Genomic DNA, 13,777 nt, shown 5'->3' with positions numbered 1-13,777 from the left:
TGGTTGGGTTTGAAACATGAGGTTACGGATTTTGTTGCTCGTTGTCTGACGTACCAGCAAGTTAAGGCTGAGCACCAATTACCTTTGGGTTTGCTACAACCTGTTAAGATTCTCTTATGGAAATGGGAATGAGTGACGATGGACTTCGTTAGTAGGTTGACCTTGACACCCACTGAGAAAAATTCTGTCTGGGTCATCGTGGATCGATTGACCAAGTTCACTCACTTCAGACAGATTATTCTCTGCAAAAGTTAGTGAAGCTCTACATTTCTGAGATAGCGAAACTGTATGGGGTTCCAGCTTCGATAATTTCTGATAGGGATCCTCGCTTCACTTCTCGGTTCTGGAAGAAATTGTATGAGGCTCTAGGTTCGAGATTGGACTTTAGTACTGTATTCCATCCTCAAATCGATGGTCAATCTAAGAGGGTGATTCAGATACTGGAAGATATGCTTCTGAGTTGTGTAATTGATTTTCGAGGGAGTTGGGAGGATTTTCTACCGTTAGCTGAGTTCACCTACAATAACAGTTTTTAGTCTAGCATCCAGATAACACCTTACGAGGCTTTGTATGGTTGTAAGTGTCGTACTCCGCTATGTTGAACTGAGTTGGGTGAGCATCTGGTTTTGGGTCCTAAGTTGGTTTCCAAGACTGAAGATAAAGTTAAACTAATTCGGGATCGCTTGAAGGCAACTTCTGATAGATAGAAGTCTTATGCAAATCTGAAAAGGAGAGATATCGAGTACTTTGTGGGTGACTTCATTTTTCTTAAGGTTTTTTCGTGGAAAAAAGTTATGAGGTTCGATCGTAAGGGTAAGTTGAGCCCTAGGTTCATTGGGCCATATCAGATTTTGAAGCGTGTAGGACCAATTGCTTATCAGTTGGAGCTGCCTTCGAAATTAGATCATCTCCACGATGTGTTTTATATCTCGATATTGAGGCGGTACTGGTCTGGTCCATCTCACGTTGCCTTTGTTGAAAAGATTGAGATTAGACTAGGCTTGACTTTTCAGGAGGAGCCGATTCAAATTTTGGATCGTGATATTCAGGTTCTAATGAGGAAGTCCATCCCGTTGGTTAAGGTTTTGTGGCGGAATCATGGCACTAAAGAAGCCACGTGGGAACCTGAGGACTCGATGCATTAGCAGTATCCCTATCTGTTCTAATCAAGTAAATTTTGAGGTCAAAATTTCTTTTAGAGGGTATAGTTTTAACACCCTGATAAAATTATTTATGTTTCTGTAAATACCTGGCACAAATATGTATCTACTTCAGTGGCTAAATGTTCTGGGTGTGTGTATGAGGTCTTGGGTTCAAGTCTCATGTTTGGAAAAATTTTGTTTTTTTAGGTCAAGTCTTGTCCTTATTGTGTGAGCTTTTATAAGATTGTTTGTTAATTCAAATTAGAATGAGCCTGTTGGTTTGAGTGTTATGGATTTAGTGTGTTGGAGGTATTGTGTTTGAGTGCCTGTGTGAGCGTGGATGTTAATTTTTGTTTCGGTTGGCTAAAAGAGTTTGGGTGGTTTTGAAATTCTGGGTTGGTTGGGTTGTTAGTGGATGTAGTGGAATAGTTCCAAATTAAATCTTTATTATTATTTTGATATTTTTCTCTCTCTTTAAGCTTTTTGACATTTTCTTCTCCAAATCCTGTTTTCCAAAGGTTTCCTTGTTATTTCTACTTTCTTCAATTTCTATTCGCTGTTCAGTTGTTCAATTTCTGTGTTTTGGGTTCCGTAATCCCTGCTCGGCTTGTGGTAGGTAAATATTCTCGAAGTTTTGGGTTTTTGAGAATCGTTTTCGAGAATAGTAATATGGTGATTTCTTGTGTAGGTGTTGTACAAAGAGATCGAAACTCGTGTTCCATCGTGCAGTGTGTTTGGGCTATCGTATCCGTTTTGGTAAGTGATCGAACCTTCGTTTGGAGTAGATTTTACATGTATGTCGTTTGGGATTTTGGATAGACTGGTGCTTCAATTTTTGGAATTGATTGATTGGTTGGTGTTGTTTCTTAGGTTTCAGGAGTCTCGAGATTGTTTCACAGCAAAAACGAACCAGGTGTGTACCCTAAACATGAAAAATTGACGTTCAGTGAAAGTCGAAAAAGGGCACTATCGATGTCACACGGGCGTGTGGCCGGCCATGTGTGAGACACGACCGTGTGACCGTGTGACCGTGTGGCCGTGCGCAAGACACGGCCGTGTGGTGGTGTGAGTGTAGCCTTGTAGGCCACACGAACATATGGGTTTTGGGCCAGGCCGTGTGGGCTCATATTTCTGGAATTTTCCCTAGGGTCTCACGGTTCAATTCGATCGACTGTGGGCCTACCGTAAGGTTGGTAAGGGTTAACCAAACCCTATATTATGTGATCTGACACTCCGGTAGTTTTCCTTGTATAAGATATCGATACGTATATCTGTTCTGTTTAACTATATATACATTATATGTATATGAACATGTTATGCATGATATTACTGTATCTGTTATTTCTATATCTGTGACTAGGGTGGGCTTTGTATATGTAGAGGAAGTGATATGTACGGTGACACGTCACCTATATTCTAGCAGCTTGACTGCGTATTATCTGTAATGTGTCGCATCAACACTATATGATGTGTAGGGATGGGTGGGTGTTTATAACCCTACATAGTGTGATAGGATGGTCGGAGATGGTGTGTAGAGGATAGGGGTAGGATTCTACATATCTGTACTGCATATTTGATTCTGTTATCTGTATCTAAAATGGACATGAGTCCGAACCTGTATCTGACTGTTTCTTTTGTATGCATTGCATGTCTATTTCTATTGGGTTACACACTCAGTTTACGAAAACTCACATCTATTTGTCTGTTCTATTCAGGTAATTCACAGGCTTAGGTGGATCGGTGTGACGGAGCCTCACGGTGACCACGAGTTCGTAAAACTATTTAAATTATGGGTTTTATTTAAATTAAGGATTATTTATGGGAATTTTTGTAATAATTGGACTTTTTGGAGTGTTTGAATTTTTATTTCGATTTTGGATGCATTTTAACTTTTACTGCCGCGTTTAACTAAAATCCTGGTTTTACAAAAATAAAGGATTTTCCGAATACACGAACTGGATTTCCAAAATACAACGCTTTCAGTATTGATTATAATTCCGTTGTAGATTATGTTTTGGCAAATGAATTAATTAAACAACGCTTTCAGTATTGGTTATAAAACTTGGATAATTTATCGAACAACCATGATTTATCAAAATGACTTTGTTTTCAAAACCTATTATCGTAACATCACCAGATTCGGTCATAACGTCTAGGGCAAGTTTGGGGTGTTACAATGAAAGTGAGCAAAGTGATAAATTAAAAAATGGATTCATGATGTATTTTGAGTTGAAGTTGGTATTTTACCATTTGAAATTATATAAGTGGTTTGGCCTAAATCTCATTTGGTTGATGTTGTTTTGAATGTCATGATAGATGAAATTGTTTCATATTGATTCATGTAACTGTTAAATGGTTAAGCTATTTGTTTATATTCTATGAGCTTACTAAATATTTTATATACTTACTCGTGTTACTACTTTTCTGTAGATTTTGGATGTACGAAACGTGTCAATCAAATCAATGAGAAGCATACACCTTTTGTCTCTGAATTTGGTAGACTTTTGATGTTTCGAGCTTGGTTATTTGTGGCATGTACTTAGGAGGGTTAAATATTAAAAGGTAAAGTGTGTGTTTGGCATGGTTGAGTTTGGATGTATATAAATATATGAATATATGCATATGGTAACTTGTCATGTGATGGTTGATTTGTTACAAGGCTTAATATTAAAAATGTGTAGGTGAATGGTATTATACATATGTTTATGATGGTGGTATGAAATGGCTATAGAATTTGGTTGTGTTAATCAAATGGATATGTTTGGTATGATTGAGTTGTGACATGAAATGGTTGAGACGTGAATTGAGTTTATTGAATTATTGGTGCCAATGAGGGCATATTAGTTTTATGTTTATATGTTTAGGAGATTTAGTGTTTTATCTTTGAAATATGTAAGTTTTGGTGTTGGTTTGATTGGCATAAAAATAACATTATATATCACTTGAATGGTTGGATTGCAAATGATTCAGAATAGGTCATTTTTGTTGCACATGGATTACACACAGCTATGTTTCACACATGGTTGGATGACAAGATCATGTGTTCAACACATTCAAGATGGCTTTTAGTCCACACGACCATAATGAGTTACACGGCCTAGCGACACGACCATGTGAACTTGGGTTACACGACATCAGCTTATTACACGCGTTAGGGACACGACTGTTATATTACCCCACATGGCCATGTGACCCCTATTTTTCCTTTTTACCCAATATTTTACAAATATTTCAAATTAGCCCCAGGTGGCGAAGAGCCAGCGTCAAGGTGTCAAACCTTCCCGTCGATGTAATCTTTTGGGGAAGATTAGCCTGTTATCCCTAGAGCAACTTTTATCCGTTGAGCGACGACCCTTCCACTCGGCACTGTCGGATCACTAAAGTCGACTTTCGTCCCTATTTGACGGGTGGGTCTTGCAGTCAAACTCCCTTCTTCCTTTGCACTTGAAGGCCAATCTCCGTCCGGCATGAGGAAACCTTTGCACGCTTCCGTTACCTTTTGGGAGGCCTACGCCCCTTAGAAACTGTCTACTTATGTTTCGAGCTTATTTAAGGGCTTTTATAAGCCCGAATGAGACTCAATTTTGTTTGTAATGCATGTTTAGCGTAGACTTAACTTATTTATATTGAATTATAGAATATTATTGAATAATTTGTATACAAAATTTTCTATTTACTGTTGTGACATCCAATAGATCGGATCCAGCGATTGGACCAAGTATGGGGTGTTATAGATATCTACTCATTGGCATTGTGTGGATTGATAAATATGAAACATGGCCACGGGCTGCTTGTTCTCGAACAAGCAATTTATCATAATCATTGTAACAGCCTGTTTTTTAGTGGAGTCTAAAACAGTGGTTTTGGGAGAACAATTCCGACGAGAGAGTCCATAGATATATTTAATTAATAGTTAATAGTTAAATATAGTATAATAGTGAATCGTGATTTCATAGATTTTATTAATCGATTAACTAGTCAATGTACAAGTGGTGCAATCGAAAGTCAAGTGGTTTTGGAAAATGAGGTATCGAGACCTCGTTTCTGTAAACTGAGCCTGTGAATATTTTTATTAAATATTTACGGAGTTGTTATATAGGTGAATTGAAGTTTGGTCCAAAAATTTTAGTGATTAGATGATTAATTAAGGTAAAAAGACTAAATCGTAAAAGAGGTAAAATTTTAATTGCTATAGATTATAATTTCTCAAAAGTTAAGTAAACCAATGTTGTTAAATTCCAACTAGACCATTAAACATAAAGTGGGCAATTTGTTGAAGGAATTATTAAAGAAATATTATAATATATATTAACAGTAAAAGAAATAAAAAAGAAATCACCATCTTTTTATATCTTATTCTCAATTGAAACCATCAAAAGAAAGCCATGAAACCATTTTTTTGCTTCAAGATATTCGGTCATTGCATGGTAAGCCCTCTAAAACCCTTTTTTAGTAATTTTTATGTTTTTGAGATCATTGCAATTAAGTCCAGTTAATTTGTATCTCCGTTTTCAAAACTGTTAAAGATTTTTAAAGTTTTCATTGATGTTAATTGAAGTTTTTGAATGTTTATAGTATATTTTGAAGCTTAGAAATGAAATAAGATTAATTTGTTAAGTGGATTTTGTTAGTATTGGGTTAAGGACAAAATTGTGAATATCTTGAAATTGGTATGAAATTTTTATAAATTGTAATAATAAGAGGCTGTATATGGATGTAATTGAAGTGGGTTTAAAATTTGGAGTTCAAATTCTGAAGATATAATAAGTTCAATTTTAGGGACTAAATTGAATAAAATACAAAAGTTTAGGGGTGTTTGAATAATAAAATTAAACATATATACTTATAATAGGATGATATAGAATGTTTTGAATTGATAAATAGAATTGTATTATTGAATAGATAAAAAAAATTGGACCAAATTGAAAATAATCAAGAAAAAAGAAAATTTTGCTAACTAGTCCTTAGAGAGTTGTTTGTTTGTTGTCTAGACTAGGTAAGTTCGTACAATATGTTTGTGTTAAATTGTTATGTATTTAGAATTATAATTGTAATTATGTTTAATTAAAATTTTAATTTTTATGATTCGGAACAAAAAGGTGAGATAGAGGATTAAATTGAATACGATGAATTGCAAATTGAAATAATTATGAAATTAACCTTAAATTGGACTAAAACAGGATATGTTATGTGATGATGTGATGAAATGAGCGGAATTTATTTGATTCAGACAGGTTGATAGTGATAAGGACCGAATTGAATATATGTGAAAGTATGATATAATGTTGTAAACGAGAAATTGAATTAGTATGGTTATGTGATATGCTATTATATTTGAAAATTGATTGTTTGGTTGATGAAATTATGTAATGAAATTGAGAAACTGTTACCCTGTTAACTATTCGGGCAAAGTCGGATATAGTTGGAATGCCATAGGATAGGAAGAGTTCAAGGTTATTTGACTATGTGTCGAGGAGTGCTAGACACCCCATTTGCCGGTTATACTGACCAAAGCTAGGCACATCTATTTTTCAATTTTACCAACCAGTTTAGGGCACGACTTATTATTTTCGAATTTATCTAACAAGCACTATGTGCCAAATTAGTGTGTTGGTTGGATCCATGTATCTGTCATGTATAATGTAAATGGAATAAATGATATCCAGATTGAGTTTATGTGATGATCGGATGATATATATATTGAGAATTGGTTATACAAGCCCATAGGGCCAATGTGAAAACGTGACAAATCGATGAAAGTGATTCAAAATTCGTACTATGAAACAAAGTAGTGATTGACATTTAATATCTATGGTATAAAGATGAATTGATATGATACGAGAATAAAGTTCATATGGTTTAATATTAATTGGATTGAGAAATTCAAATTATGAAATGAAAATAATGTTTGGCATTCATCTGAAATGGATTATATTGCAAGTAAGAAGATTGTATGATATGATTAAGATAGTGAATTAATCAAATGATTATTTGTTTTGTGAATGCTAATGAAATGTTGAATAAGTAAACTAAAATGTTATGTGATTGAGTTACAATATAATATGATAAATGTTGAACTTACCTTTTGATATTTGATTTGCCATGATAGACAAACTTCATCAAGCTAAGTATCATGTAGTGTATATTTATAACCTGAGTTAATTTACTTGGTTTAATACATATGAACTAACTAAGCATTGTATATGTTTACCTCGTTTGTTTTTCTCTTTCCTTGTAGATTGCCAACTTGTGGACCATGTCAAGCAGATCATCTAAATTTCACACTATCCTAGTATTGTTCCAGTAGTATTTTTTATCATTTAAAACTTGGTTTTGTGGCATGTATATAGGCGCTTTGTTTTTGGTAAATCTTGAATATTGGCACTTTGGTTATTGATTGTGTTTTATGATTTGAATGGATATATTTCATGTATATAGATTATTTTGGGATTATGTGGTAAATGTTGTAATGTGATTTATATGGTCTATATGTAATGTGTTATTCAAGGTTATTTAGCATGCTTGATGGAATGAATGGTTTAAACATGCCTTTGGATGTGTGCTTATCCTTGAATCATGAAAAAGATTATGAACTGGTAATGTTTTGATGAATGGTTGCTTATTAGTCAGTCATATGATATTCCTTGAATCATGAATGGATGAATTAAAATTCAGGTTTAGATGAACTTTGCATGTTATATGTTTAATTTTTTGCATGAGACTTATATGGTCAATATTGGTTTGTATTAAAACATATTTTTTGTTGATAGAAAGGTAAGATTTGATAGGTATTTATGGTAAAATGCACAATTGTAACACCCCAAATCCGGTCTAAACGTTATGACCGAATCTGGCGATGTCACATTGTAACACCCCTTACCCGTATTCAATGCCGGAATAGGGTACGAGGCATTATCAAAACACATACACTTATAAACATGATAAACCAAGTTATAAAATTTCATTCAAATTTAAACTCTTCAAAATTTTAACATGCTTTTATAAATCTTCACGTTATAACTTCAAAATACTATATTTGTAACAAATAGGGCTTCTAAGACCCAATACATACTCATGAATTCAATACTTCATTTCCATTTCATTTAATTCACGATTCTCATTTTCACGATTCAATTTCTCAATCCAATATACATTTCAATACCACAATAATTCATTTAATTCAAATCATATCATTTGCAATTTCCATTTAATTCACGTACAATTCAATTTCATTAAGTTCAATACTAATACATATTTATCGTTTAACTTAAAGTCCCCTTTTTGCATCATTTTACACTTCAAGAATGAACCTAGTATTTCATTTCCTTTCCACTCTTGTTTCCTATGCATATCACACAATATATCAACATTACACTAAACCGTAGTCGCAAGCTAGCATTTTTGAAGACTAACCACATGATAAACCATTTTAATAAAGATTACAAACTTTAAACCTTACCACCCTTTTATAATCACAAGCATATTTTCATCTAGACATTTACCATCTCAATGCATAATTTTATAAATTTAATGTGGTGTAATCCAGCCACAACTTGGCCAAACCTAAGCATACACACCAAACATGCTAGCCAAATAAACATATAGTATAAGCATTATAAGCATGGATAAGCACCACATTCATTTATGTATCAAACTTATCAACATGAGTTAATTCATAAACCATTTCTGAAATTGCTACATACCAAATCATATACCAAGTATACCATATACACATACTATGAAACTTTATTTTCTCACATGAACTTTAACTATAACTAATAATGCACAATTATAAACATCATTTCTTTTTAATCGTTTATCGATTATAATCGAGCATATGGCCAATTATACACAAATAATTCATATGTTATTCCAATTTTCCTCCTCCTTCTCTCCATTCCACATCCTTAATGTGTATAACACACTTGAACAACATTAACTACAATTTCACTATTCACTCACATGTATATTCAAAGCTATCTATTCGAGTCAGAGTCACTAAATTATTTTTACCCAGAGCTACAGAAAACTCTAAATTAAGATCTGTAAATTTTCCTAAAACTAGATTCACATATCCTCTTACCATAAACTTTTCAGAATTTTTTGTTTAGCCAAATAGTACATTTTATTCTTTAAAGTTTCCCTTGTTTCACTAAAAATTAATTATCTCGTTGTACAGAATTCAGATATTGTTTCTATTTGTTTCTCTTGAAAATAGATTCAATCAGGATTCTAAACATATAAACTTTATCTCATAATTATTTTTTTACAATTTTTTACAATTTTCCAAATTCAGAACAGGGGATTCTAAACTCATTCTGACTCTGTCTAACTAAACTTCAAATATCTCAAAATATATAACTATTTTTCTTGATCTGTTTCTTTTACGTGAAAATAGACTCATTCAGCTTCAATTCCATATATTATTCAAACTCTAATTCAATCTCCACCATTTTTGGTGGTTTTTCAAAGTCACACAACTGTTGTTGTCTAAACTGTTTTATTGCTAAATGTACTCTTTCATAATTTCACTTTTTCACTTTCAATCACAATTCAATTAAAAATACACTTTTCCATTTCTAAGTCGATATTCAATTCAATTCCACACCTATATTCATTATTCAATTACACTTAGTCAATTTTCCAATGAACACTTTAGAATAATAACATATACTCGGTGGATTCAGCACATAGCAACCACCTTATTATCAATGATGTCCGGTGGAATCAGCACATAGCAACCACCTAACTAATCAATGATGTTCAGTTCACATAGTAGCTTGCACATAGTACTACACATGTGACCATTACCATCCGATACACGTAGTATCCTGCACATAGTACTACACACGTGATCGAAACTATCCGGTACGCATAGTAGCCTGCACATAGTACTACACATGCGACCTATCATTCCGGTACACGTAGTAGCCTGCACATAGTACTACACACGTGACCATCACTTTCACTTTTACATAGTGGCCTACACACAATCCGTGCCACACATGTGATCATTTCTGTCACTTCATTCGTATCCCTTTTTATTCCAAAGGTTCATTCGGGAATTTTTCACTTTTTCTCACTTTTCTTTTTATCGATCAATTTCAATTTCTCGTCTTTCTTGATTTATAACAATACATTTAACTTATATAACCTTCACACTATTCATTCCAGTCCAAAAATCATACTTTGGAAAAATTACATTTTTACCCCTAAAGTTTCACAAAATTACAATTTTGCCCCTAGGCTCGTAAAATAATTTTTATTCAATTTCCTTTCATTTTAGGCCTAGCTGAACCATTTTTATAACTATAGCAGTCCACAATACTCACCTATTCACACACTTGTGACAAATTTTATAACTTTTACAAATTAATCATTTTAGGCATTTTCATCGAAAATTACTTTGTACAAATCGTTTATCACACTCCAAACATTCATATTCTTCCATAAAACTTCAAAATACATGCATATCATTCATGGGTAAATTTTCAAACACAAACCCTAGTTCAAAACAATGGTAAAAATAGGTAAATCTTGTTACGAGGATTTCAAAAACGTAAAAATCATTAAAAACGGGGATAGAACGGCCTTACAATCGAGCTTGGAAGCTTGAAAAACCCTAGCCATGGTTTCTCCATGCAATTTTCGGCCTAGGGGTTGAAGATGGACAAAAAGTGGCTTTTAATTTTGTTTTTAATTCATTTTAATAACTAAATGACCAAAATGCCCTTAATAAAAAACTTTAGAAACATGCCGAACCATATCCATTTTTGTCCACCAACTTAACCAATGGTCTAATTACCATATAAAACCTCCAATTTAAAATTTCATAACAATTGGACACCTCTAATATATAGAACACAACTTTTTCACTTTTTACAATTTAGTCCTTTTGACTAAATTGAGTGCCCAAACGTCAAAATTTTTGAACGAAATTTTCATGAAATCATTTTGTGAAATCGTAGACCATAAAAATATCATGAAAATATTTTTTTCTCGCTGAATTTGTGGTCTCGAAACCACTATTCCGGCTAGCCCTAAATTCGGGCTGCTACAACAATGATGCTTATTTATGCTTGTATGAATGGTTAAGTTGCATGTTTAATGTTTGGACGTGATAGTGTCATAATGGCATATTGGTTAGGCACTACTAGGATTTATTATATCATGTTTTGAATTGAGTTTATGAAGTGATTTAGGCAGGATAAAATGCACCTAAACTTGTGTTTTGGTAATTTCTAAAGGTTTGGATTGCATAATTTGAAAAATAGCCATTTTGATGTTACACGGTCTGCCACACGGCTGTGTGTCACATACGGTTGGTTGACACGGTCGTGTGCCACTGCTAAATTAGATACAGGATTATTGACACTATCTTAGTCTCTTACATGGTCCAACCACACGACCGTATGAATGTTTTCAATGTTTTACAATTAGGTCCACATGACCACAGTTAGTTACACGGCTGGCGACATGACCGAGTGACCCCTCTTTTGTATTTTTACCTTATTTTTCTAAAATGTTTCAAATTAGTCCCTTCTTAGTTTTAATTGTTTTTAGAGCTTTAATAAGCTCGATTTAATCTCGATTTAGTATGAATAACATGTTTTGAATGAATGATTGATGATTAATGATTGTTTAAAGAAATTTTGAAATGAAATAGTATGATTCTATTTTGTTACTTACTGCAGCATCCCGTAACCCTAATCTGGCAACGGAGATGGATGAGGGTTGTTACAATCATTTTTTGACAGTGATCATATTAATCATTAAAAAGACATAATGGTGACAATGAGATAAATAAGATTGTGTTGAGTGGACAGCTTTAACTCAAAGGAATCAAGGATATTATATGAGGGGAACAAACACATGACGAGGTCATTGGACAAAGTTGTTGGATGAATTTCTTTCCTAAAGAGTATACAATAATGAGTTTTCAATCATGGTACTTTTTATGGACTGACTCCATGATTAAGTAAATTGTAAATTATCGGAACGATGCTTCTAGACATAATTACAATTACTAGAGCCTAATTGTATATGTTTGATTGGTCCCTCTGCTAACTCAACAAAAGCTCGACCGAACTACATTTGAATCAAAAGGAAATTCTACGACTTTAGAAATAATTTAATTTAATTGATTTATTCGATATTTAATTAAATTAGACGGTAGTGAGAATTGTTAAACTAGAGAATTTGATTAAAAAGTTTTCTTGAAAAATTAATTTTGGAAAATCTCAGTGATTTTTGGGAAAATTAATTTTGATCAAGCAAAATTAAATTAATAAAATTAATTAAAATAAATATGATACTTTAGAAATTATTTTTCAAGTCAAACAATTGGTCCAAAGGGTAATTGGACTTGAAATTTGGAATTGAGATTGAAAGTTGAAATCGAGAACCAAAAATTGATACCGAGATCCAAAACTAGTCGAACTGGGCCTAGTATGTGAAACCATGTCAACTATCCAACCAATGGCTAGACAAGACTGGTCGGGTCGTCACTGGCCCAAACCGAATCAATAGCAGCTGAACTGGCTTAGGGTGTCGTGAGGGTGTCACGCCTACACCACCGGGCATAGTGGTGCTGACAGCTGCAACATTGGAATTCCGGTGGTCGACGGTTGTGGTTTTTTAGCGATTGAGTAGTGGAAGAATCACACTCCTGCTGGGACTCTATCGGATAATTTGATTTCAGATTAACTATTCCAAAAATAATATTATTTTAATAAATTTAATATTAAATTTAATTTAATATTTATCTTGTAGATGAATATTCTATTAATTTAATAGATTTAATATTAATTTAATATTAAAGTGATTAAGTTTGATCATAGTTGAACTCTCTAAACTCTCCTTATATAAAGAGAGTCGTGGGTCATTATTTTTCATAAACTTGAATTCAAGAGAAAGTTGTAGAGAAAAAATTCTCTGAAAAAATTATTTCAGAAGATTTCTAGAGATATTTTTTATTTACAACTTGTCCTAGAAGTTTAGAGAAATTCCAAAATTGCCCCACTGGTAATTTTGTGAAAATTTTTTTGATTTGAAGCGAGCCCACACTCGGAAAAGATGAACTTAGGGATAGCGGAGAATACTACTCAGTCGAAGCATTCATCCTAGATGACTTGAAAAGGTACAATTTTGATTAAGTATTTATTACTTTAGTTATCACAACCAAGTTCTTATTTTTAGAAAAAAAAAATTAAAACTTTGGTTTTTCTCTTAAACTTATTTTCTGCTGCATTTTCCAACCCTGTTTTTCCTACAATTACATCCCTCCAGAATGCACCAAGGTCTCCATAAAGACAACCAGTAACAATGGTCTCTATAAAGACAAAGCTTGATAATTCGCAACAGATGTTGGATTCCAGTACAAATAGTGAATTTTTTGTACATTAGTATCATCACATACCATATCCCATATAGTGCACAAATAACCCTATTGGCATGCCAATTGTATCCTACCATTTCTTATTTTCATTTGATCACATTTAACACATTAATTCCTTTCTTTACAATTTAGTCATTTTCTCACATTATTATCCCAATTCGTATACAATTTAAAATATATTCACACAACATAAATTTACAATTCAAACACATACATTACATTTGCATATAGAACTATA

At 33.2% G+C, this 13,777-nt stretch overlaps 1 protein-coding gene across 1 annotated transcript; it reads left to right on the top strand.

The window, feature by feature from the left end:
* The first annotated feature begins 794 nt into the window (after positions 1 to 794).
* LOC107921652 (uncharacterized) lies at positions 795 to 1,145 on the top strand. Its single transcript, XM_016851481.1, has one exon. The coding sequence runs from the start codon at positions 795 to 797 to the stop codon at positions 1,143 to 1,145; it is 351 nt and encodes a 116-aa protein (XP_016706970.1).
* Positions 1,146 to 13,777: the final 12,632 nt, after the last annotated feature.

This window comes from Gossypium hirsutum, chromosome D01 (assembly GCF_007990345.1).
Source record: "Gossypium hirsutum isolate 1008001.06 chromosome D01, Gossypium_hirsutum_v2.1, whole genome shotgun sequence".
NCBI lineage: Eukaryota > Viridiplantae > Streptophyta > Magnoliopsida > Malvales > Malvaceae > Gossypium > Gossypium hirsutum.
This window is presented reverse-complemented; position numbering and strand designations above follow the sequence as displayed.